The following is a 27,854-nucleotide window of genomic DNA, read 5'->3' as shown; positions in this document are numbered from 1 at the left end:
TACTTAACACCACAGAACTGTACACCTAAAACTGGTTAAAATGGTAATTTATATATATATTTCACTACAATAAAAGAATTAAAAACAGCAGAAAGTGAGACTCCAAAATAATAGTTTATGTAATAGAAACTTAAAGAAAATACACAGGTGGGAAAAGTCCCTTTCTGAAGGAATATAGCCTTATTGTAATCCAGGTTTACTAAGTAGTTGCCCTTCTTCTTGAAATTGGGGAAACCATAATTCCCAGGGAGAACATTAATATATAATAATTTGTATTTTGACCAGTAGCATATAGTGGCTGTTGATAATTCTTTAGATAGAATGTACATTAAGTTCTCATGTTTTAAATATAAAACAGCCCTAGTTTATGGGATTAAAAAAAAAGTGCCATTAAATTTGAATAGAGTACTGGCCATACAGAATTCTTTCATTTGTTTCGTAGTTTGGTAGGGAGAGCTAGAGGAAAAAACTAAGAGAAGTTTTATCTTTCTGGCTTTTGGGATGAATTAACCCAGTTTGTTAAATTGTGAGATTCAGAGATCCCAAGACATGGATGTAATTTTACATACCTCAACTTTACATCCCATGGAAACTAGGAAAATTCATAGGGCATTCTGCAGGGCCCAGGCAAGCGAGCAAGGCTGGAAACTGATGTAGAAGTCAGTTAATGTGTTAATAATGAAGGTCAGGGCTCTAAAGTATAGGGTTTTAACCAACAGTGGTTGGTTCCTTCACTTCTAAATCACAAGATATATTAGTAAGACATTCTTATTTATTTATGGAATTCTAGGTAGGAAATGTTCCCTCAGACTGTTGAGCTTCTTTCTTTCTCCTCATCTTCCAGCATTATGTATTACAAATGAGAAGTCTAATTCCAAACCCGTTCTTTCTTCATTGGTAGTTAACCTGATCTTTGAATCTTCTCTTCTTCCCTTGATTTTAGAAAATTCCCAATTTTCTTCTTTTAGTTCTTTGTTGTTGTTGTTTGTCTCCCCCCCCTCTCCTTAAAAATCTTCTTAATCTTTCTGGACAAGTTCTTTGGGTATTCTTTTTCTTTTTTAAGATTTTATTTATTTACTTGAGAGAGAGAGAGAGTGTGTGAGAGAGAGAGCATAAGAGGGGAGGGGTTCAGAGGGAGAAGCAGACTCCCCACTAAGCAGGGAGCCCTATGCCGGACTTGATCCGGGGACTCCAGGATCATGACCCAAGCCGAAGGCAGTCTCCCAACCAGCTGAGCCACCCAGGCGCCCAAGGGTATTCAGACTTTTTTTTTATATATTCCTTTTTCCCTGTTTGTTCTATTGTTTTGAGAGATTTCTTCAAATTTTATTATTAGAATAAATTTAATTATTTATTAAATTTATTCTAGTAATCATATATTTAACTTCTACAAATAATAACACTAGTAAGCATTTATTGAGTAATTATTATTAATCACATACTTTTCTTGGTTGTATTGCATGATTTCCAAATTAAAACATGAAATAATATAACATATGATTTGTATTATTCCCATTTTACAGATAAGAAATTGAGGCTGGGGCAGGTAAAGTAACTTGTCTCAGGTATACAGTTATTTAGTGGTAAAGCTGAGATAAGCTCAGGTAGTGTGTCTCAGAAGTCCATTTTTTTAACCACCGTGCTTATACATGTTGCCTTGTTTTACTTTTTAGTAGTAGCTTATAGTTGTTTAAAGAAACTAGAGCTTATCAAAACTATGGTAAGATAAGCATTATATAGTACATATATACACATTTGTATTTAAGTTCTGTTCCTTGATTTATCTGATTTTTTTTTTTTTTAAGATTTTATTTATTTATTTGACAGAGAGAGATCACAAGTAGACGGAGAGGCAGGCAGAGAGAGAGAGAGAGGGAAGCAGGCTTCTTGCTGAGCAGAGAGCCCGATGTGGGACTCGATCCCAGGACCCTGAGATCATGACCTGAGCCGAAGGCAGCGGCTTAACCCACTGAGCCACCCAGGCGCCCCTATCTGATTTTTTTTTTTGGGTCACTTACTATAGTCTTACTGGTCATCTTGTTTGTTTTGTTAAGAAAAATGTCTTGTGATTGCTGGGTTTTCATTTATATTTATGAAGTCCTGGTGGGTGGTTTATTTCACTAGCTGACATGGGTTTTCTCTGTTCTTACGTGCCTCTCCCCTGTGTGGAGAGTGGTTAGGGAAGGGAACAATCAGAGGATCCCTCCTCTGCAGCCCAAACAAAGAGCGTCTACCTACTTTGAAAGGTGACCATATATAATTTATCATGCAAACATTCTTGAGAATGAAAGGGGACACTACCTTTTTTTTTTTTTTTTTTTTTTTAAAGATTTCATCTATTTATTTGACAGACAGAGAGAGAGAGATCACAAGTAGGCAGAGAGGCAGGCAGAGAGAGGGGAAGGGAAGCAGGCTCCCTGCGGAGCAGAGAGCCTGATGTGGGGCTCGATCCCAGGACCCAGGGACCATGACCGGAGCCGAAGGCAGAGGCTTAACCCTCTGAGCCACCCAGGCGCCCCGGGGACACTACTTCTAATAATGATCTTGGAACATAAACTGGCATAAACTGGGTGGACTGGGGTTGCGGTGGGCAAACTCGGGTGTATTTTTCCTCTGCTACTTCGTGGTACCAGCCACAAAGCTGAAGATCTAACTCCTACAAGGTAATTGCTCATTATATTTTGCAGTTACTTTTGTCTGGAAATATGTTTGTGTTGGAGGAGGCTGACCTCAAGTACCTGTTTGTCACACGAAGCAGCAACCCTCTTCTTCAGCGTTCTGTACAGAATTAGAGTTATGGCTACTTTTGTCCTGATTTCTCTACCAATTTGAATCCTTTTGCCTTCGATTCTTCAGAGATTTCTCATCTTTTTTTTTTTTTAAATTTTCATTTATTTGACAGATCACAAGTAGGCAGAGAGGCAGGCAGAGAGAGAGGGGGAAGCAGGCTCCCCACCAAGCAGAGAGCCCGATTTGGGGCTTGATCCCAAGACCCCGAGATCATGGCCTGAGCCGAAGGCAGAGGCCTTAACCCACTGAGCCACCTAGGCGCCCCTCATTATCTTTTTACTGTTGATGTTCTCTGTTTTATTCTTGAGTTATAGTTAATCTATGTTTTCCTACCTTTTTTTTTTTTTTAAACTTTCACTTCAGTGGGTTTTTAGGAGGGAGTGAGGTAAGCAATAGTATTAAGTCTACATTCTTATACTGGAAATCTATTCACCATGATGTATTTAAACATAAGTTCAGGGGCCCCTGGGTGGCCCAGTTGGTTAAGCGTCTGCCTGTAGCTCAGGTCTTGATCCCAGGGTCCTGGGTTTGGGACCTGCATGGAGCTCTCTGCTCAGTGGGGAGCCTGCTTCTCCCTAACCCTCTGCTGTTGCCTTCCACCCCCACTTGTACTCTCTCACTCTTGCTCTGTTTCAAATGAATAAATAAATAAAATCTTTACTTTAAAAAAGTTTTTAAAAGATTTTATTTATATATTTGACAGAGAGAGAGAGAGCGAGAGAGCACACAAGTAGGCAGAGAGCAGCAGGCAGAGGGAGAGGGAGAAGCATGCTCTCCGCCAAGCAGGAAGCCCGATGTGGGGCTGTCTGAGGACCCTGAGATCATGACCTGAGCCGAAGGCGGTGGCTTAACCCACCGAGCTACCCAGGTGCCCCTACTCTTTTAGATTTTTAAAAAAGATTTTATTTACTCATTTGACAGAGAGAGAGCACAAGTAGAGGGAGCAACAAAGAGAGAGGGAGGGGGAGAAGCAGGCTCCCTGCTGAGCAGGGAACCTGAAGCAGGGCTCCATTCCATGAGATCATGACCTGAGCTGAAGGCAGACACTTAACCAACTGAGTCACCCAGGTACTCCTGAAATATTTGACTTCAAAATGATAAATTCTCAACAAGTATATATTCCTTAGATTGTAAAGATATTATCTGATTTTTCTATCTTACTTATTTTGTGGAATCACTTGGTTAAGTTAGCATATACCATGTTATTGGCCTTGAAATATGCTGTAACAATAGCTAGTGTCTGAATGTTGAGAATATCAGTCCACTTATTCATTGTCAACTATTGGATGAGATTTAAGATGAGAAATAGATGATCTTTTAATCTATATGTCATGTTTTAAATTTTATTCGGTATCTTGTTTTGAACAAATGACTTTTTTTTTTAAAGATTTTATGTATTTATTTAATTGACAGAGACACAACGAGAGAGGGAGCACAAGCGGGGGAGTGGGAGAGGGAGAAGCAGGCTTCTCGCTGAGCAGGGGAGTCGATGCCAGACCTGATCCCAGGACCCAGGGATCATGACCTGAGCTGAACGCAGGTGCTTAATGACTGAGCCACCCAGGCACCTCTAAATATTTATGATTTTAATTAAAAATTTTCTTTTATTTTTATCAAAGTGATATGTTACATCATTTTAAAAGGTGAAGTACTACTGAAAGGACGTTATGCAAAAAAACCCATTGTCTGCTCCAACCCGCCAGGCCTGTTCTCCATATTCTCAACATTTTGTTTGCCCAGATATTTAACTTCATATTTCTAATAATAAACTGTTGTTGCTTTGCTGTTTGTTGAGTTGTACATTATAAACCTTATCTACTGGTTTCCTGTCAAAGTAGATGATTTTGGGAAGCATTGCTCCATTGTTTTCTATTTGCAGTGTTGCTATTAAGATGTCCATTGTCATTCTGCTGCTTTTTTCTTTCTGGAGACTTTAGGATCTTCCCTTTATGGCTTGTTGTCTGAAATTTCATGGTAAATATGCCTGTATATGGATTTCTTTATGCATTGTGCTGGACACTCAGTGGGCATTGTATGGTGTCACTCCTGTGCTTAAATTCTTGGAAACTTTTACATAGTGTTTCTTTGATAATTCGCTCCCCTTTGGTTTTTCTCTTCTCTCTTTAGCTGCAATTTGGTGGCTTTTGTGCCTTCAGGATAGATTCTCTTTTTCTTTTTTTACCATTTGTATTCCATTTTGGGTTTTTTGTTGTTGTTGTGTTTAGGTTTTGTTTTGCTCTACTTTTGAGAGATTTCTTCAAGTTATTTAACTCTTAAATTGAATTTTGGATTTTGGCTATCTTATTTTAAAATCTCGAAGGGCTGTTTCTTCCTGTCTTTTCCTTTTTCATAGCATTGTTCTTGTTATACAGATATAATGTTTTTTAATCTCTCAGAATAATGGTGTGTTTTTTTTTAAGTTTTCTTTTAATCTTTACTGTTTTGTTTTTTTCTGGTTCTTGTGTTTTTGTTTGTTTTTGGCTCACTTTTTTACTTTGGAAACTTTATTGGGTGCTCTGTGCTTTCCATTCATATTTAAGGGTAGGCACTAAAAATCTGATGCTATTTGGAAGTAGCATGTGATAGAGACACTGGAGTTCTCTGCGGGGTTATTATTGGGGAAAATATCTTCACACTGGTAACCATAGGTCTGGAGGTCATTTGATTTCTCCAGAGAAGCCCGGTGTTGTTTGGAGAAAGGGTGAGGGGGTTATAAGCCAAGTTGCCAACCTTCTAGAAGCAGGGCTGATTCACTGCAGGTACCACTTAATTCCACTGATGTTAGTCATATACTTGGCCCTTTGCTCCTATCTTACTGTGCTTGGTTTTGCCCAGTTTGGAGCCCAATTGTCTCCCAAAAATAAACCTCTGGTTCTTCAGAGGCTCTGTAAGGTAGGACAGGGATCTGGGGATCCTTCAACCAGTCTTCTGTTTTTGGTCTTGTCTCTTCTCGCATCTTGTGTTAAATTTTTGCTTTAAGTCCTAAGTCTTTTCATGGTTCTGGGGATGAAAATAGGCTTGCTTCTCATCACTGTTCTCTTTTGTAGCTCCTTGGGGTTGTGGTGTTCTCAGTTGTGTTAAATTCTTTGCTGTTCTTTCATTCATACCAATCTTCTGAACATTGGTTGACGTTTCTTTTCTTTCTTCCCTTTTTTTAAAAAAAAATTTATTTATTCGAGAGAGAGGAAATGAATAAGCAGTGGGGTCGGGCAGAGGGAGAGGGACAAGCAGTCTCCCGGTGAGTAGGGAGCGCAATGTTGGGCTCCATCCCAGGACTCTGGGATTATGACCTGAGCCCAAGGCAGCTGCTTAACCTACTGAGCCACCCAGGCGCCCCTATGTTCAGTTTCCTTTTATCTTAAAAAAATTTTTTTAGAGATTTTATTTATTTGAGGGAGTGAGAGAGCATGCACAAGTTGGGGGGAGGGGCAGAGGAGAAGCAGGCTCCCCTTGAGTGGGGAGCCAGATGTGGGGCTCAATCCCAGGGCCCTGGGATCATGACCAGAGCCAAAGGCAGAGGCTTAAGTGACTGAGCCACCCAGGTACCCCTCCTTTTATCTTTAAAAACGAGAATTATGGGACACCTGGGTGGCTCAGTTGGTTAAGCAGCTGTCTTCAGCTCAGGTCATGATCCCAGTGTCCTGGGATCGAGTCCCACATCGTGCTCCTTTCTCCGCAGGGAGCCTGCTTCTCCCTCTGCCTGCCACTCTGCCTGTGCTCGCTCTCTCTCCCTCTCTGACAAATAAATAAATAAAATCTTTAAAAAAAAAAAAAACGAGAATTAGTTAGGGGTGCCTGGGTGGCTCAGTGGGTTAAACCTCTGCCTTTGGCTCGGGTCATGGTCTCAGGGTCCTGGGATCGAGCCCTGCATCAGGCTCTGGGCTCAACAGGGAACCTGCTTCTCCCTCTCCCTCTGCCTGCCTCTCTGCCTACTTGTGATCTCTCCCTGTCAAATAAATAAATAAAATCTTAAAAATAAATTCAGAGGGGTGCCTGGGTGGCTCAGTGGGTTAAAGCCGCTGCCTTCGGCTCAGGTCATGATCCCAGGGTCCTGGGATCGAGCCCCGCATCGGGCTCTCTGCTCAGCGGGGAGCCTGCTTCCCTTCCTTTCTCTCTGCCTGCCTCTCTGCCTACTTGTGATCTGTCTGTCAAATAAATAAATAAAATCTTAAAAAAACAAAATAAAATAAATTCAGAAAAGAAAAATATATTAAAAAAAAACTCGAATTAGTTAATTGATTTCAGAAAGTTATAGATTCAAAATGGTTACAACTCATTGTATCTCCACAGCCCTTCAGGTATCAATGAGGTATAACCATTGAATCTATAATTTTATTTTATTTTAATCTATAATTTTAGATAGATATCTATATCTCTGCCTGTGTCTATCTTATATCTATATTTTTCTAAATCTGTCTAATAATTCAGCTATCTTGAGTAATTCTTTCCATGAAAATTCCCAGATTGTAGAGCCCCTAATGAGTAAACTTTGGTTAACATAGTTTTTTTTTTTTTTAAAGATTATTTATTTATTTGACAGAGAGAGATCACAAGTAGACGGAGAGGCAGGCAGAGAGAGAGAGAGAGAGAGAGGGAAGCAGGCTCCCTGCTGAGCAGAGAGCCCGATGCGGGACTCGATCCCAGGACTCCGAGATCATGACCTGAGCCGAAGGCAGAGGCTTAACCCCCTGAGCCACCCAGGTGCCCCGGTTAACATAGTTTTGACTTTGATATAGAACTTTTCAGTAATACAAAAATCCAGAATTTGTGTTTTTGTTATCTTTAGATTGTGATATTCAGCTAGGATTAATGCTTTTTAATTTTTATTTTTTAAGATAACTAAAATATAGTAGTATGTTTGATGTAGTCTAGATTTTAGAGTTAGTGGCTGTCTTTATGTACATTGTTCTTACATGGTATGGTGAAAGCAGTTAAGAGAATTGTGGAATCTTTTAGTGGGTTGAGATCAGCTTTTTTTTTTTTTTCCCCCTAAGTAAACTCTACACCACGCGTGGGACTTGAACTCAACCCTGAGATTAAGCCAGTCAGGCTCCCCCTGGCTTTTTTTTTTTTTAATGAAAGAATAAACGTGGTCGGGAAATATGACACTTTCTGTCATAAAGTTTAAGGTTCTGTCTTAGAGGTGTCTGTATGTAAAATGGGTGCTTTATTTTGTCTTTACACTCTGGGTCCCAGGTGGAAGAAAATCTGAGAAACAGTGATCTAAAGAATACCAGGGAAGTGGGTGAGGAAATCGGAAGACCTGTGTCCTAATCCATAACACAGACCTTGTATGCAACCTGGGCAAGCTACACAAGTATTCTGACCCTCTTATTTTCTCATCAGAGATGAGAATTGGGGATGATGATATCTGCCCTGATTAACTTTCAGATTGGTTGTGAGGATCAAAAGAGATAAAGTATTTAAAAATATTTGTTGGGGGATGCCTGGGTGGCTCAGTTGGTTAAGCGGCTGCCTTCGGCTCAGGTCATGATCCCAGCATCCTCGGATCGAGTCCCACATTGGGCTCCTTGCTCAGCGGGGAGCCTGCTTCTCTCTCTGCCTCTGCCTGCCTCTCTGTCTGCCTGTGCTCACTCGTGCTCTCTCTCTCTTTGACCAAAAAAAAAAAAAAAAAAAAAAAAAAAAACTAAAATAAAAAAAATAATAATTAAAAAATTTAAAAAAATTATTTGTTGGGGCACTCGGCTGACGCAGTTGGTAAAGTATGCAACTCTTGATCTCAGGGTTGTGAGTTCAAGCCATTGGGCGTGGAGGCTACAAATAAATAAATAAATTAATTAATTAAAAATATTTGTAATTTTAGAGCTCTTATTTATTGAACAGGGCCTCCTAAGGTGCTGGGTGTTGCATTTGCTGTGAAGGGTAGATGTAGTGTCTGTACCGAGGGATTGAGAGACAAGTACTCCTAGTATGAGTGAAGTGTGTGCATGGTGCTGTGGCTGCACAGAGGAAAGCAATTCTGGAGAGTGTCAGGGTGACATCTGAATAGGGTCTTAATGGATAATGAAAGGGGTAAACCACTCAAGGCTTCTTTTTCCCGGAAATGACTGTATACAGTTTCTAATGTTGCATAACCAATTACTACACTCTTAGTGCCTGATAACCCAATTGTTACTTCATAGTCTAGGTCAGAAGTCTGGCATGGACGACTGGCTTCTCTGTTAAGAGTTTCACAAGGTACATTGGGGAGGGTATGTGCTATGGTGAGTGCTGTGAAGTCTGTAAGCCTGACGATTCACAGACCTGTACCACTGGGGCTAGTAATACATTATATGTTAGTAAAAAATAAAAAATTAAAAAAAAGGGTTTCACAAGGTGTCATCTAGACTACGTTCTTCTTTTTTTTCTTTTAAAGGTGTATTTATTTGAGAGAGAGAGAGAGCATGGGTGGCGGGCAGGGCAGAGGAGAGGGAGAATCTGGCTTCCCGCTGAGTAGGGAGCCTGACATGGGGCTCAGTCCCAGGACCCTGGGATCATGACCTGAGCCGAAGGCAGACACTTAACCGACTGAGCCACCCAGGCGCCCCCAGACTATGTTCTTAACTGGAGTTTAGGGTTTTCTTCTGTACTCATGTGGCTGTACTAGAATTTAGTCCTCTGTGCTTATAGGACTGAAGTCCTTATTTCTTCCTGGCTGTTGAAGAAGGATCTAGAGGCTACCTGCAGTTCCTTGTCACTTGGCCCTCATAGGCATTTGGTTTTCTTTCAGGACAGCAGGGGTGCATTTCTCTGCCTTCTGCCTCTGCCTTTGCACTCTAGACTCTTATAAGAAGGGCTTTTGTGATCAGGTAGACCCATCTAGGTAATCTTTTGATTGACTCAAAGACTACTTATTAGAAATCTTAAATATGCCTGTAGAAATCCCTTTTACATTGTAATGTGTGATAGTCAAGGGAGTGATCTCATATTCACAGGGTGAGGGTCAATTGGGGTCATCTTAGAATTCTGCCTACCATAGTGACTAATATGATTTTTCCTACCATAGTGACTAATATGGTTTTTCCTGTACTGAAATTGAGACCAGTGGTTAGTTTATAATTTTTTCATGGACAACAAAGATATTAATTATGACAAATAGCTTAGAAACCTGTCTAGATTTCTCTTGGCTATGAGAATTAATTAGACCAAGTTTAGTTTGGCGGAATCTAAATCCCTTTATATTTTGAAGTGAGGATAGCCTATTAAAGATCCAGGGCCTTCCAATAAATGATCAAGTACAGTTGTTTTTTATGCATGTTTTGTATTTTACAATCATATGTAATATATATGATCCTTACTCTTGCAACTCCAGGGCAAGACCTACCAGCCATCAGTCCAGACTTGCCAGGTGGCACTACTTTTCTGAAGACACTGTGTTTTATGACCTACCTATTCTTCAACTTCGCACGCTCCAACATTTGATTTTGCTAGTTAATCCAGAGCTGATGAGCTTCTCAGTTACGGATTAGGCTTGCATGAAAGCCAAAGTGTAAAGATTGTAAATACTTAGAGTGGGGATATATTTTTCAAGTGATTGGGTGATCACTGTCTAAAAGTAGCCCTTTCCTGGTATTTGGAAAGCTGAATCAATAATTCCTCTGCACAGCTGCATAAAGCTTTGTCTCTGTGCTCACCAGATGATGAACTTTAAAATTGTGTCTATTTTCTCACATCCCTTATTTGTGACTCAGAGTCTCATGTGGGTATATTCATTGGTGGAGCTCAGGTCACCTACCCTAGATGAGAGGGATAGTGAGTTAGTCAGTTTTCTGAGTTATAATTTACGGGGTTACAAGAGCTGTTTAGAAAAAAAAAGGTTATTAAATTTTTGTCATTATTTTGTTGATATTTTCCTCCCTCCCTCCAATTAAACTGTTCCTTTTGATTTCTGGTTTTGACAGAAAAATCTCTTTCCCACTCAGTGATTGAGAAATAAACTCTCATATCTTCTTTTATATTTCATTTTTTAAAAATCATGAATTAAATAGGTAATGGGGATTAAGGAGTGCACTTGTGATGAGCACTGGGTGATATACCTGAAACTAATACTACACTGTATGTTCACTAACTGGAATTTATTTATTTGTTTATTTTTTCACTAACTGGAATTTAAATAAACATTTAAAAAATTAAATCTTTAATACAGCTTGAGTATGAAGTGAGCATCTGGTTGTTGTCTCTACCCCCTTATGGATGGCGATTTGTCCCAATACTGCTTATGAAACATCTATTTTAATTTGAAATGTTGTACTTATTGTAAAGTGAATATGTTTATTTGTGTGTGTATGTATGTGAATGTGTGTACACTCTTCCTGATGACCTCTCTGTTCCAGCCTAGCCACAATAGTATGTGCTCACATTCATTCACTCATTTACTTAGCAAGTATTTATTAAATCCTTTTATTGATGTAGAGCTTTGCAGACTAACAAAGGGTAAGATATCAAGACTTATTTCTATGTGTAGATGAGTTCAGATCTATTTTATTATGGGTGAGGGAGAGTCTTAAAGTTTTGGCATTATACTTTTAGGACCTTTTTTTAGTTCACATTAGAGTAGACTTCAACCTTCTGGTTTACATTTTGGGCCCTTTTTCCTGAGGACTTTTGGTACTGGAAATTATAGGAGTCAGGCTCTCCTTTACAGAACTAAATGGATTGGCATCTTAGGATCCAGCTGTGGTGTGCCAAGTAGACTTAAAGCAAGGCCCTTGACTAGAGAGGTATTTACTTGTGCATTACATAGTATTGAATATTAGAGCTGAAAGACACTTTATTTTAAAAAATTTTTAAAGATTTTATTTATTCATTTGAGAGAGAGAGAGCACAAGCAGGGTGAGAGGCAGAGGGAAAGGGAGAAGCAGACTCCCTGCTGAGCTGGGAGCCCTGCACGGGGCTGGATCCCAGGACCTGGAGATCATGACCTGAGCTGAAGGCAGACACTTAACCATCTGAGCCATCCAGGCACCCCTGGAAGGCACTTCAAAGGTTGAATTGACAACCTTACTTTTTTCATGAACTTTGAATTTTGATTTATAAGCAAATAATTTTGATTTATAAGCAAGTTGCCAGAATCGTACAAAGAGTTTTCATATACTCCTCAGCTGGTTTCACTTTCCCCTAATGTTATCATCTTGTGTTAATATCACAACCTTATTTTATATATGAGGACACATAGCCCTCAGAAAGTCAGTTTAGCTAAGGTCACAGTTCTGGTTAGTGGTAGAGTCAGACCAAGGACCCATAGGCAGCCTAGGTCTTCCAGTTGATTGTTTTAGGTATTATTTGCTTTTTCATCTATTTGTTTTTTTCCTTTCTTTCATGGGGTTCTTTGGGCATGAATTGAGAGAAAGACTACTCAATACATAGTCCCATGTAGTCTTTCTAATTTGTGCAATAATTTATTAATCTAGGCTCCCTCCAATTCTTCAACACCAACAAGAACCAGGAGCAGGACATCTTCATTTACAGAGCAACTTGATGAAGGTACACCCAATAGAGAGGTATGTTTGGAATTTCTTCTTTAATAAACCTCTTACAAGAAGCTTATTAATCTAAAATGCAGGCTACTGTTGATAACAAAATGGAAAATTATTTTGACAGGTCAATTTTTAATTGCTAGGTATTTTTATTAATAACATAATTGTTTCTTTGTAAATAGTAGCTTTGCTTTTATGTTTTCTTTGAGAATCTCAATTTGAAAGGACAATATGCTCTATCTTTAATATTTGAGGTTTATAATAATTTGATAATAATTTGTTTAACAAGCATCATATAAGGAAAAGTTCTGTATTTTCAAGCTATTGATTGGAATCTGAACTTAACTGATTTTTTGTGACTTGCAGGTAGGCCCATAGCTCAGATTAGATTTTTTTCCATCTTCTTTTTCTTGCTGTGAACTGTGATACAGGTTCAGAAGAGAGTAAGACAAAAATGTACAAATCACAGAATTATTATGAAGGAACCCTCCCATAACCGCCACTGAGGTTCCAGAAGGGACACTGCCAACATTATAGCACTGCCTTCTTCCCCCCAAAAAGATTACTATCATCCTGACCTTTGGTATTTCTTTCCTTTTTTTATAGTACCATTTAAGTATGCTTTCTGTTGTAAATATTAACCATTTTCATTATTTACAGTTTGGGGTTATAAATTAGGCTGCTGTGAACATCATTATACGTTTCTTTTGGTCCACATGTACCTGCATTTCTTTTAGTTTGTACTTAGCAGTGGAACACTGGGTCAAAAGGTATGTAGAATTTTAGCACTTAGAAGATAAGGCCCATTGTTTTTCAGAATAGTTGTAGAACTTTACCTTGCCCCCAGGAGTTTCTGAAAGTTGTTGGTGCTCTACATTCTTGCTAGTCTTTAATTTCAGCCATTCTCATGGGTGTGTAGTGCTCTCTTATTGTAGCTTTAAGTCACATTTCTCTGATGACTAATGAGATTGAGCACTTTTCATCTGTGTATTGGCCATTTGATATCTTTTTTTGTGAAGTGCTTCTTTATGTGTTTTGCTCATTTTTCTCTTGGTTTGTCTTTTATTGGTTTGTTGCTCTTTTTTATATATTGTGGATGGGTTTTTTTTTTAAATGAGGCATAATTGGCATATAACATTAATTTCATGTGTACAATATAGTGATTTGATATTTGAAAACTGAAATGATCACAAGTCTAGTTACCATTCATCACCATACATAGTTACACATTTTTTTCCTTGTAATGAGAAGTTATTTTTTCAGGGTCTTGATGTTTCTTCTTCTTCTTCTTCTTTTTTGTTTCAAGTTTTTATTTAAATTCCAGTTAACATATATGGAAGGAGTTTTTTATTGGATATATGCCTAACAGATATCTTCTTCTGTCCTGTGGCTTGCCCTTTTATTCTCTTAATCGTGTCCTTAGATGAACTGAAATTCTTAGTTTTAATGTATTATAATTTATTAATATTTTATTTTCTGGCTAGTGTTTTTATTTCTTATTAAAAAATTCTTTTCTTACCCTGAGAGTATTTTCCTGTTTTACTTTTCAAAAATAATTTTTTTAAGTTGAGGTATCGTGTGCAACATAGTGATTTGACAAGTCTGTAAGTTATATTGTGCTCACCGAAAGTGTGGCTGCCATCTCTCACCATACAATGCTATTACAGTATCTTTGATTATATTCTCTATGCTGTACTTTTTATTCCTGTGACCTAATCATTCCATAATGGGAAGCCTATACCTCTTGCTCTCTTTCATGCTCATTTTGCCCATTCTCCCATATCCCGTTTCACTTTTCACATTTCAGTCTACATTCCATTTGGAACTGATTTTTTTTCAGCATGGTGTGAGGTAGGAATCAAGTCTGTGTCTCCTCCCCACCCACCACCCATCTGTATGGCTATCCAGTTGTCCCATTTTTCTCACATTGATCTACTGTGCTGCCTTTTTTAAGAAATTAGTGTCTGTATTTGCATAGATTTGTTTTTGGGCTCTCTATTCTCTTCCCTGGTTTGCTTTGTCTGTCTTTGATCTGATACCACACTGTCTTAATGCCAGTTGTTTTATATTAAATCTTGTCTTCCCTAGAGCTGGTCTTTCCTGTCTTGGTCAGTTTAGGCTGCTTTAACAAAATTCCATAGACTAGTGGCTTAAACAACAGACATTTGTTTCTCATAGTTCTGGAGGCTGGGCAGTCCAAGGTCAAGATGCCAGCAGATTGGCTGTCTGGTGAGTGCTCTCTATTGATTTGCAGGTAGCTATCTTCTCATTATGTCCTAGCATGGCCCTTCTTGGTACCTACGTACTCCTTAGCGTCGGAGTAGGGGGAAGGCAATTCTCCTGTCTCTCTTTTTTAAGGGTACTAATCCCATCATGAAAGCCCCATTCTCTTGACCTTCTCTAGTTAATTACCTCCCAAAGTTTGCCTCCAAATACATCACATTGAGGGCTAGGTCTTCAATATGTGAATTTTGGGGGACACATTCAGTCCGTAGCACTTTCACCTTGTTCTTCTTGAATGTCTTGGTTATTCTGATTTCTTTCCATATAAATTCCATATAAATTTTAGAATTAGATTTTCAAGTCTCACAAAAACAAACTCACAACAAAATGAAACACAGACAATGACAACAACAAAACAAACCTGTGGAGATTTTGAGTGGGATTGTATTGATTCTGTAGAATAGTTTGGAGAGAGTCTCAGTATTATAAATTAAATTTTATAATCTTTTCAGTATTATAAGCAGTACTGTACTGAGCATTGTACATAAACATAATAATGTTCTTCTGGAAGATAGAATCCTAGGAATGGGATTGCTGGGTTATGGGATGGTTTTCAAATTTAAAAATTTGAGAGGTATTTCCATGTTGTTTTGATGAAGGTTACTTTATTTTTTAATTTTTTCTAAGGTTACGTTAAAAAGATTTTAAACTTTTTTTTTTTTTTAAAGATTTTATTTATTTATTTGACAGAGAGATAGCCTAAAGAGGAAATACAAGCAGGGGGAGTGGGAGAAGCGACATGGGGCTTAATCCCAGGACCCTGGGATCATGACCTGAGCTGAAGGCAGACGCTTAACTGACTGAGCCACCCAGGCACCCCATTTTAAACTTTTTTATAGTAGATGTTGATAGCAAAATAAATATTTCACAGTATAGTTTTTGCATTCAAAGTTAATGGCATAATATACTGTGTTCTTGGTGTATAGATTTAAATGATCTGACAAAGTTGTTTAAAATATGAAGTATATGCATACTTTCTGTGGGATATCATTTTCTTGTGGATCCCTTGCAGTATTACATCTCTTTAACTTTGTGATCTCAAATTTAATGCTGTTGAACTTAGTTTATACATGTAACTATTTTGAATGAAAGTTGCAGTACTGAGTAGAACCATTTTGGCAAATAGTGTTGATAGCATCATTACTATACTTAGTATATTGGTTGATTTTATAGTATATTGGTTTATACACAATACAGTTGAAGCCCTGAAAATAACTTATTGATTGCTACTATTGCTTTTTAATTTTTTGTATATCTTTAAAACTTTTTTATTTATGTAAGCAATCTCTACACCCAGAGTGGGGCTTGAACTCATGATCCTAAGTCACATGTTCTTCCAACTGAGCCAGCCAGGAATCCCTACTATGCTTTTATTTTTTATTTTTTTTTCCTACTATGTTTTTAAAAAAATATTTATTTCATCGAGGATGCTTTAAAACATTTTAAATGACTATATCTTTACAAAATAATCCTTTTTGAAAGGGATGATTTGAATATTCTTTAACAATAGGCTTCAGTAAGCTAAAGGTTATTTTTTTTTTTTTTTTTAAAGATTTTATTTATTTATTTGACAGAGAGATCACAAGCAGGCAGAGAGGCAGGCAGAGAGAGAGGAGGAAGCAGGCTCCCCGCTGAGCAGAGAGCCCGATGCGGGGCTTGATCCCAGGACTCTGAGATCATGACCTGAGCCGAAGGCAGCGGCTTAACCCACTAAGCCACCCAGGCGCCCCTAAGAAGTGGTTTCTAAGTGAAAGAGCAGCATCATCCCTTCATCTCCTTGCTTTTGAAGTGTTTTCTGACAACTCTAAAAGCTATTTTTGACCAATGTAATGGTCAATTCTGTTTATTTTTATAAAATTTAAGGACTTTCTAATTTTATAATTAAGTTATTGATTAAATGGGCATTACATAATTGCCTTCTTAGTCATCTTCCCACTCCCTGGGATTTTTATTTTGTTAAATCTCTGATATAGAAGATCCCAACTTTCTGTTTTATATGTTATAATGTTTCTTTTTAGCAAAATGTGGAAGTTTAACTCAAAATATAGATATTTGTCTATCTCTCCAGTAGATAAGTAGTCTTTGTTATCAAGAATGCTTTGGAAGTAGATGGTTTCATTTACACAATTTCCTGGATAATTAAAGGTTTTATATACCTCCTAATATGTCTATTTTCCTGTGTTGGTAAATATTATATGTAAATCTAAACAAGTCTGTCTTTGGTTGCAGGCTTCCTTACAAGGGTATAAAAAATCATCTCTATGGTTCAGACATTGAAGGCAAAGGAGAACAGACTGATTTGCACTGACCCTAAAGTCTACAGAGCTTTGGCATTCTCTCATCCTGTGCAAATGGCATGTTGATCATCCTCTTTCTTCCGGTGATCTTGAGCATAGCCTTGTTATCTTCAGCATAGAGCTCCTTTCCCTTTTTGTTGCTTGAGATGAATCTTTTTTGCCCCTCTAGAGCTGGATGCTTTAGAGCAGTAGAGAGTGTAGGATCATTTGAAAGGCTGACTAAAGCTAAAGGCATCTCTAAAGGCAGATGAAGCTACTGTAGCCTCCTGCCCTCTGTTCCATGATGATGTTTTTTTAATTGAGATTAAATTCCTGTAACATAACATTTACAATTTCAAAGTGGTATTTAATATATTCACAGTGTTGTACATTCATCACATCTCTCTAGTTCTGTGACATTTTCATTATCCCCAAAAAAAGCCCCCATACTTATTAAGCAGTTAGTCCCCGTGCTCCCTCTCCTCCAGCCCCAGGTGACCACTGATATACTTACTACCTCTATGGATTCACTTATTCTGGATATTTTATATAAATGGAAACATATAATTTGTGACCTTTTGTGTTTGGCTCTTTTAGCATAACGTTTTGAAGGTTTACCTATGTTGTAGCATGTTTCATACTTCATTCCTTTTTGTGGCTGAATCTAATGATTTTTCTAAGAGCATGAAGATATGTTTATGTAATTTGTTTGGTGTAAGACCTGGTATAGACTACTGAGGAGAGGATGGTGTTTGGAGTCGTCGGAATCAGTCTGGCTGAAGGACCTTTGAAAGTTAACTTTTCAGCAACTCGGGTTTTCTCTTTGTAAATGGAAATAATAATACATGTTTTGTGGGGGTTTACCAGCGTGTAAATCTCCTAGCATGGTGGTTTGCACATAGTAGGTGCTCATTAAGTTCTTCCTGGGGGCAACCATGGAAAATGGGAAGGCCTGCCCAGCTTGCTTTGCTGAGGTCCCTGGACCTGAAGGGAGGGAAATAGATGGACCATTATGTGGACTAAGATCCTAGGGATGTTATCTGTCTATCTCTTTACCTGCTGAACTTTTGAAAGAAGGATTGATATCTTCATTTACCCTGCTCTCTAATTTGCTGTCTTTTGGACAAACTTCCTCATAGTTTAGGCATATCCATTCTTATCCATATCCTAGGGACTCATCTACACAACTTTTTCATATTGTTTTAAAATTAAATTCCAGAAATCAGTTTTTCTTAGAATCCTTTCTTTGTTCTGCTAAAAAAAATGATGCAAAGAAATAAATAGTTGTGGTTAATTCATGGATTCTTTCTGTTTAGTAGAGTGTGTTCATAAATACCTTATGCTTTTTTGCTTCTTTTCTTCCCTATGTGCAGAGAGACAGCCTGGAACAGTGGAGGGACCACAGAACATCATCCCTTACTTGCTCTGTGACTTTGGACATAACTGCTTTTAACTTCGTAGAGCCTCAGCTTTCTCATCTTTAGAATTGTGTTATAATGAATATTTCCTCTCATAGGGTTCTTGTGAGTAGCAAGTGAATTCAGAAGTATGGAAATACTCATAATTTGTGTATCGCATAAAAAAGATTATTATTATACAGAAATGGAAAGGCTTTTTCTGTACATATCAGCTCTTGGATAGCACACACACTAAGTTTTTAATTGTGACATTGCAAGGGAAGAAATAGTGAAACGTCAGGCTGCTTTGGATTGGAATGCTTTCCCAAACTTTGAGAAAGATGTCACTTTTTCCTCTTCCTCCACCTTCTTCTTCCTCTTCCTCCCCCTCTTTTTCTTCTTTCTTTTTATACCCAAGGTGGGGCTTAAATTTATAACCCTGAGATCAGGAGTTGCACACTCCACTGACTGAGCCAGCCAGGTGTCCCTATTTTTTATTCTTCTTGATCTGACACATCTTTCAGAAATAAAATACTGCTTCTTTAGTTGTCTTTGTCATTCCAAGTTAGTTTGTACTATTCTATGACACTCTCAGCTTTTGATACGTCTTAAGCACATTTTATAAATTTATTCTATGTAAGGGCTATAGGCATTGTTCTTTAGGAAATAACTGAGAAGTATCTTGAAAGTAATGGGTAAGAAATATTTCTTCTTAAGTTTGGAATTAATTTTGCCCCTAAATAGATTGACTTTCAAAGCTGGTATGCTTTTACTTTGTTAGATATTAGATTGGAAGCCACCTGTCCCTACCCTCTGTTGGTTAATGAAAAGTCTTTTACCCATGTCAAATTGCCTTGGTATCTATTAGGTTCTCATAGTTTTTTCTTTTGGTCTAATGATAGGATATGAGTTATAGGCTTCCTAATATTAAGCCTAATATTAAGCTTAATTATTATATTAATAGGCTTCCTAATATTAAGCCTAATATTAAGCTTCCTAATATTGGCTTAATTGTTCATTCCTTAAATCAACTCAGCTGATAGGTTGCATTATTATTATCCTGCTGTACTCACTTTGATAGTTACGTTTTATATATTTCTCCCAGCTCTATTTGTGAGGAGAGTGGTTTGTACTTTTCTTTTTGTGTTGCCTTTATCAGTTTTTATTAGTTGGGAAGCTTTCTATCTCCTCCCCCTCCTCCCTTTTTTCCCTCTTCTCCTCCATTTATTTAGGTCTTCTTTAATTAAAAAAAAAATGTATGCTTTTCAGAATATAAGGTCTGTACTACTTTTGTTAAGTTTATTTCCAAGCATTTTATTCTTCTGGATATTACTGTAAACAGGATTGTTGTCTTAATTTCATTTTTGGTTTCTTATTGTCACTCTGTAGAAGTAAAGTTGCTTTTTGTCAGTTGATCTTGTATCCTGCAGAACTCATTTATTAGGTTCTAATAGTTACCCTTTAGTAGAGTATTTAGTATTTTCCATGTATAAGATGTTGTCATCTGTAAACAGAGGTCGTTTTATATCTTCTTTAATCTGGTTGCTTTTTATAACATTTTCTTCCTCGTTTCCCTGGCTAGAACCTTCACATTTAGTGCTGCTGAACTAAGCCAGGAGCTGAACAGGTGCCTCCAGCACTGGATGAAAAGGGTTGAGAAAAGCTTTCAGTAACTGCTGCCTAGAGCTCTCTGTGGCCCATTGTGAGAAGCTCCTGTCCCTAGGGGAGGGCCTCATGACCAAGAACTGGAGAAAAGACACTTGGGCTTATTGTGACTGAGTCCGTGATAACCCCTATATTGCTATAGGACAGGAAACTCAAACTGGAGCCTAGGGAATCAGATTGACTGGATAAAGAAAGATGAGTACAGAAGGAAGGAGAAAGATAATACCTTCTTCAAAGTGAACCTGTAAATGAAAATTCTAAAACAAATGCTAGGAAGGCAGTCAGTAAAAACAGGAATTGGAATATAAATTTATCCTAGATGAAATTCAGATTAATAGAGTAGTCTAGAAAAAACTTTAAAAATAAATATCTTTGATAAGATACATGAATTATTAATTTTCTGAAAAAGAAGATAAAATTATGGGGGAAAAACAGACCAAAACAAAAGTAGATTTAGTAGGTATGAAAAAGAACCAATTAGAAATCCTTGAAGTAAAAAAAAAATTGATATAAAAACATAGACTAAAACTCAGATAAGTCCCAGTTCATGGGAAAATTAGGGTATTTAAAAAGAATACTGAGTAATTCCACTGAAAACTCAAAAGAGATAAGTATATGTAGAGAATAAGAGACATGCAGGATAAATTAAAAGCCTTCAACAGATATCTAATGGGAGTTTTATGTATCTTCATGAATGTTTAGACATAGAACTTCAGTCAGTGTTAGTTCAACTGATGGCTTCACCTAAGGACCACAGAAGAGGTGAATTAAGTTCTTAATAGATTTGGATTAGAATTTCAACAGAGTTTGAGAGATACGGAGTTGAGACAGAATTTGAGAATATTTGGGAACTGATGTGTGTAAGATTTTCATAGGCATAAGAAGCAAATGACAAGGACAGTGAGTGGGAAGAAAGGCTCTTCAGGTTTTGAGGTAGCTGTCAATGGAAACTAATTTTGATACACTTGGCTTTTACTTGGGCTAGGGGCAGGAGTGTAAATTGTTGTTTGGGCCCATCTTTCTTTGAAATGTTTGGTCAGTATGTTTTTCTATACTGGGTACCAGCTTTTGTGTTTTTTTCAAATATATTCTTTACTGTGAAATTTTAAATTATTTTGTTGTGGGACAGAGTGACTTCATTTTAAATGTTAATTTTGGAAGCCTAAGAAGAGTGAATTTGTATAGCCCTTCATTTAAAATCACATTTATTTCAAGGATGACTTTTCTGAGTTTGCCAGGAGAATTCAGATTTTCAGCAAGAGTGGAAACTTGGATAAGATGAGTGCCCAGAGCCAAACAGGCATCTAGTACATTTTAGTACACCACTAATACTCAACTTTTAGGACCAGACGAAGAGTTAGTGGAGTCTCTGTAGTCATATCCATAACTCTACCATACTAAGATGAAAAGTGTAAGTTCTTAAGCTTGTGCAACATTTATTTTCTGATATAAGTTCTTTCTTATATATAATATATAACATAATATACATTAACTGCTATGTTAATATTTGGAGAAGATTAGTTTTTTTTTTAGTTTTTGTTTTGAAATAATCATAGATCCACAGGGGGTTTTAAAATTTTTTTAAGGGAGGACCTGTGTACCTTTTGCCCATTTTCTCCCGAAGTTTTCTTGTATAACTATTGTATGCTATCAAAAGAGGGGAATTGACATTGGTAAACTCTGTGACATCACAGAGCTTATGCAGATTTCAACTGTTTTACATTGGAAAGTTCATTTTAATTATAATTTCTTCTAAATCTATTAATGATTATTAATATTTTGGTGTATATAGTTTCTGAAGACTGAAGGACAGAAGAGAATACATTTAAAATAATTAGTATAATAGAATTTTACCTTAGAACTTGTTATATGAATTTCAGTTTCAAAAGTTTCCTTTGTACGTATTGGAGAAAACTATTTTTGTTTCTAAGTGCAAAATAAATGATTACTTAAAATTTTATGTGTTTTGTCCTCACCATTATTTTCACTGCTATTTTTTTGAATGTATAAAAATGGTCAGTGTTTGTTACATTAAGGGCTAAGGGTTTGTGTTCTTTACCATGTATGGTTTTTACTGGTTAGACTCTTAAAACAAATCGGCAGATATGCGGTGTGTTTCTGTGGCTGTTGCATATATCGTTTGTATGCCAGTAAGCAAGTTGGTTAAAGTTGGGCTTTGAGTTTCTAAATGGCTCAACTCCTCTCCATTCCTAACCTTTCCAGCAACTTGTTATTTCTGTGGGTGGAGAGATGGTAGCAGTTGTGGTGGTGCAAGGTCATTATACTGTTGTGTATGCCGTGTGGAGAGAACACTTTGCAACATGCCCTTACTGTGATCTGTTTTTCATTATTTGTTTTATTTTTATACCTCTGCTTATTACACTGAATGAGACAGCTACTAGCCGGGATGATAGCAGAGCCTGCTTTTCTCTCTGAGTATACTATCTTTGCTTTGGATTCCTCCAAACAGCCTAAAACACAGACTGACAGTGTGGTGAGTCCTTCCACCGCTTTCTGCATTCCCTTTGTGGGGAAGCAAAGTAATTTGGTAATTCTAGAAGCAAATCTCATGCTGCTTGTCACTGACTGTCTCTCAAAGCATCTTCAGTGCCCTATTGCTAACCCTGCTCTAAAAAATCAGAGTGAATTGCTGAATTCTGATGGCTGGTATGTTTTCTGGTAGCTTTTTAACAACAACAAAATAACACTGTTTTCATTAATGTAGTGAAGACTACCTTCAACTTAGTGTAAACTCTAAGTTTTCTCTCAAGGGAATGTTTGCACATTAATGAAACATGGTATGTATTGCTAGAAATCTCTGTCTTACTATTGGTAGGAGGCCAAGAATATTTTAAGATGTGACTCACATTTTAAGAAAAAAAATTGTATATAAATCCATAATTGAACAACATTGAGCAGGTAGGTAGATTCTACTGTAACAAATAATTACATCTTATTTTGGGAGAGTACCAGTTTTCTATATATTAAACATCTGAAAGGAAGTAATTATCTCATTATTTTTCAGTTGACTGAATTCATACAATTTTAAATCTTGTATATAATTTCACTTTGAGAAAGCGGACTGTTTTCATATGTGTCTTATTAAGTCCTTAATTTAGGGAAACTTAGATATGTTTGATTGCCCAGTAAGGATAGCTTTTTTTTGTTGCATTGGACACTGACTGAATTGGGATTCAGGTTTTTTTAAATGATGAGAATTGGTTTAATTTACTAAGTAGCTTGTGATGAAATTAGAACATTTCTGTAGTTAATCCATGCAGCCAGGAAAACCTTGGTCTGCATATAGTCAGTAGCAATCCTGAATTGCATTCTGAACTTTTTTTTTTTTTTAAAGATTTTATTTATTTGAGAGAGAGAGAGAGAGAGAATAAGTGGGGTGGGAGCAGAGGGAGAGGGAGAAGTAGACTCCTTGCTGAGCAGGGAGCCCAACATGGGGCTTGATCCCAGGACCCTGGGATCATGACTTTAGCCTAAGGCAGACACTTAACCATCTGAGCCACTCAGGCACCCTGAACTTGGTTTTAGAAAAGAAAGCAGCTAAGGGTTTTAGTGATGTCCTAGCTTGGATCTTAAGGCAAAGGATTTCTCCTTCGTTCTGGCTATAAGTGACACCTCACTATTTTCAAAACTGGTTGGAGAAGGAGACAGGAGTTCCAGTTAAAGATAACTTACCAGTTTCTTTAAAAACACAAAATGATATTACTTTATACTTCATGTAATAATAACAGAGACTTAAAAAAAAAAAGAGCTTCTCTGAGGCCCACTTCCATATACATGAAAGTAATTTAAGGACCTCTTCTGTTGTGAGGAATGCTAATGTTTTTAAAATAGAGGCTTTTGAACTATTTAAAAATAATTTAAGTAGACTAAAAGTCTTCATTAGTCTTATTTGAATTTTGTTCAGATAAAGACTTAATGTCTTTCCATGTAACAAAGGGAAACCATAGCATAACCTATAATGGAATGCAAATTTAGTGAGGGTCTACTTATGAGTTCATCAGCTGTTGACTTTTAGCTAATTCAGTTTTTTGCAAAATGACCCCAAATTCTAAAAATTGCTTAGTGCTCAGCAGTCAATAAATACTTGTCAAAAGATTGAACAAAACATAATTGAAGATAAATCTGGCAGGCAATCTGTGTGTGCTTTTAAATTAAATGCATGTTAGATTAGAAGAATTTTTCTCTTGTCTTAGAATTGCCTCCAGGAGAAAGTATTGGTGACAGTTGAGTATTGACATGTGTTGAGCTTCTCTCTGGGAGAAGGACTTCAGAAGTCTTTTCATACCAAAGGAAGTAACTGCACAGGATTTGACGAGCATATACTGAACTTCTACCACCAGTCTGGCAGAAGTTAAGTCCTGGGGACCAAGGTGAAATACAGGATTCCTGCCCTCCAACAGTTTATAGTTTAGTATGGAGACATATGCTTGAAATACAAAGGAATTAAAACTTCATAGAAGAAAATATAGGCATAGGGAATATGTTAGCCCTCAGTTAAGCCGTATGAAGCTTCATTAAAGAAGTTGCATTTGAGGGCGCCTGGGTGGCTCAGTGGGTTAAGCCGCTGCCTTCGGCTCAGGTCGTGATCTCAGGGTCCTCGGATCGAGTCCCGCATCGGGCTCTCTGCTCGGCAGGGAGCCTGCTTCCCTCTCTCTCTCTCTCTGCCTGCCTCTCTGTCTACTTGTGATCTCTCTCTGTCAAGTCAATAAATAAAGTCTTTAAAAAAAAAAAGTTGCATTTGAAAGTTAAAAGGTAAATGAGAATTTGTTGGGCAGAAATGAAGAAGGCATTTCAGGTAATTTCAAAATCTTTAATTTTGCTTGTACAGTTTTGTAATTTAAATTTACAAGGTCACGTAACCAATGCTTTCTCTAACTGTTCTGCATTTATTTAAATATATGGTATAATACATATATTGAAATACGTATGCAGGGAGGGAGAGTTTTTAAATGTTAGATTGTGTTTTTCTGATAGGGTGATAGGTCAGATAATTATAGAATAGTTTTTTGTATGGGCCACAGTCATGTGTCAAGTAACTTAGAATATGGACTCTGTAATCACTCTTCCTCCTAACTTAAAATATTTTAGGGAACGATTTCATTTCCTTTCTCCATAATTTAACTGTTTATTAATTTTCAACATATGGACTGAAAGACTTGTTGAACTCAATAAAGTATGTTTTTTATTTTATAGTGCATAGTCTAGTTTATTTTTAGAGCCAGCAAGCATTAATTATCATGCTACACAAATAAAGCCATATATACAACTTGAAATCCTTTGAAATGGCAGAGAACAGGAAGATAAAAGTTATGTTCCCCTAACTTTTCTCCTCTATGTAACTTAAAGGAAAATGTCTTAGACTGATAAAATTTGATGACTCTTTTTTTGTATGTTTGCCGAGAGAGAGAGAGAGAGAGAGAGAGAAAGCGCACGTGCGCGCACGCGCCTGTGCAAGCACACAAGCAGGGGGTAAGGGGAGCAAAGGGAGAGGGAGAAAGAGAATCTTAAGCAGACTCCACACCCAAAACTCTTTTTATATTAGAGGGAGAAGGTATTTCAGTTGATATTAGAGAAAAATCCTGAAAAACTGAAAGTGGAAATCGTAGTAATAGTGGTATAAGAACTCTCTCTCATCCCCCAGTATCCTTAGTTAGTAACTCATGGCCATCTTAATTGCAGTATTGTACTGGTGCGGTCCTCTAGCCACCTACCCGCACATGCACACCTCCCTTCCTCTGTCTCCATCTCTGTTGGGATTATTAGCAGATTTCAGAAACCTTATTCCATCTAAATGTTTTGGCATTTATTTCTAAAAGATAATGACTAAAAATATACAATATGTTCATCACACCTGAAAATTAACAATTTCTTAGTATCTAATACCTAATGAGAGTTCAAAAATTTGAGAACACTTGCAAAGCCGAGTGCCTTTTCCACTTATATTTAAGAATAAGTAAGGTCAGTTATTTGACCCTTCCTTGGTCCACTGTGGAAATGTATGGGAAATGTCTAATTTAACTACCAACTTACTGAAACATTGTGGCTAGTATTTGCTCTAATGCTTTGTTTAAAACTTAGAAGTTATTTTATCATGAGCTACTTGTATAGCTCTAATTTTGGTTAGTGTATTATGAATGCAGTATAGAATTTTGAATCTCAAAGAATCTCATTCATTACCATGAAACCAATGCCAGTAAGGGGTGATCAGTAGGATGTCACTTAGAACATTCATCATACTAAGAGAACAAAACAAAAAGCTTTCATATGTGGAAGATTTTTTAATTATAAATTTTTCTGAAAATTGCCATAATAATTTCATTTAGATTGCTGGTTTCAGGTGAATGAAGCATTTCCATTTCTTGTTATAAAGATGTTTTTCAGGTCTTAGCCCAAATAACTTTGGGTATTATTTGATCATAGGGAACACTTGACATTACTTCTTTTTCTGGGTAGTTGTCTCCTTGAATGAAGTTTGTGGATTGATTCCCTGATGTTAGTTTTGTCATGGGGGAAAAGACTGGGGACATCATAATGGGGAGAGATATGTGATTAGTTTAAAATAAACTTTGCTACATACTAATCTTTGCTATTTAGTTACATATGTTAGCAAAATAAATTTTCTAAATACTCACCATACTAGTTTTGCCTTGCATGAAAACATTCTAATAAATGAACTAATTTTGTTTGATAAATGTGCCTAATAGGTCTTGGTACTTGGTCTTTGTTCTTCACAGTTTTAAAAGCTTAGCTTTTTGTTCCTTTTCTTTATGATGTTTCTTTGTTTTTCTTAGAATGCATCTATCCAAGCTCTGAAATCTCCCGACAGTGTTAATGGAAGCGAACCAACAACTCCTCAGGTCTGTTACTAAAGTTATTTTAGAAAATAGCAAGTCATTTCAGAGTGTTGGTCAATCTGTATTATTAGCACCTGGCTTTATATTGAAATAGTGATGTCTATACATTTCATACACTGTGTATGGTAAATCCAGGTTGGTTGATGCTTTCTTCAGTTTTAAATGAAAGTAGTTCATTGTATATCCACCAGTTCTGTCACATGCCATTGTTACTCATTTAAAAAAATTAATGGCAGTGAAGAGAAAACTTTTTGAAAAAAGGAATCTGATTTTATAGTTGTAAAAGATTATGGACAGTTTATGTCTAAAGACATTGAGTTACATCATTTAGAAGGTGGGGAGATATGGAGGAAATGGGATTTCTCTTAAAGTTTTCTCTTAAAGTTTGCATAGTATTTTTACTACTAGAAAACTTGTGTTATCTTTGATTTTAAAAAGTTATTTGGGGAATACAGCTCAGGTGAATTTCTTTTGACTCTTTCCTAAATAGAAGGAAACAAAATTCCTTAAAAATGTCATAAGGGCAGCAGTGGCTGAGAGAATATTTGTTTGCTTTGGCTTTGGTAATGATATTATCATTAACCTGGCTGTTCTCGGCAGTCTCTAATGTAGGGCAAAACATTTTTAATCTGTGAACCTAGAGCATGAATGTAGACAGTTTATGAACTAAATGATATACGAACTAAATTACGTAGACTAACCATTCTAAACTATTGTCTAACAAATGTACGGATTAAAGCTTCCCAAATGCCATGAACAGATTCTGTGAACTGAGAACCTCATTCCCTCCTGGGGGCTGGTCAAGTTCCAGGCATAGTCCAAGTCCCTGAGCTTGTTGACCCTGGCTTTGCCCAAACTCTCTAGTTAATTCAAAGTCCTCTATAAATATATCATTTTCTATAAGTGCCAGGAAGTAGGGGTAAAATATTTGGATGTACCACTCTAAATGGTACTGGACAGATCCAGTGATCTTTAATGAATATTATTAAAAGTATTATTTAGAATGCCTGTTTTCCATTTTAGAAGGGGGTTGGGGGATGGGTGAGCCTGGTGATGGGTATTAAGGAGGGCACGGATTGCATGGAGCACTGG

The 27,854-nt window shown here is 37.1% G+C and overlaps 1 protein-coding gene across 8 annotated transcripts in view; it reads left to right on the top strand.

The window, feature by feature from the left end:
- The window catches only part of GOLGA4 (golgin A4), a 128,312-nt gene that overhangs the window by 5,173 nt on the left and 95,285 nt on the right, over positions 1–27,854 (top strand). For 4 of the 8 annotated variants that reach the window (XM_047740740.1, XM_047740732.1, XM_047740731.1 and 1 more), the window contains exons 2-4: positions 12,201–12,290; positions 22,283–22,381; positions 26,700–26,765. In XM_047740740.1, the coding sequence (XP_047596696.1) occupies positions 12,201–12,290; positions 22,283–22,381; positions 26,700–26,765 (255 nt within the window). The remainder of the gene's footprint in view (positions 1–12,200; positions 12,291–22,282; positions 22,382–26,699; positions 26,766–27,854) is intronic. The other 4 variants (XM_047740775.1, XM_047740750.1, XM_047740766.1 and 1 more) reach the window with 3 other exon arrangements.

The sequence above is a fragment of the Lutra lutra genome, chromosome 1 (assembly GCF_902655055.1).
Source record: "Lutra lutra chromosome 1, mLutLut1.2, whole genome shotgun sequence".
Lineage (NCBI taxonomy): Eukaryota > Metazoa > Chordata > Mammalia > Carnivora > Mustelidae > Lutra > Lutra lutra.
The sequence above is the reverse complement of the archived record's forward strand: the minus strand, read 5'-3'. Positions and strand labels throughout refer to the sequence as shown.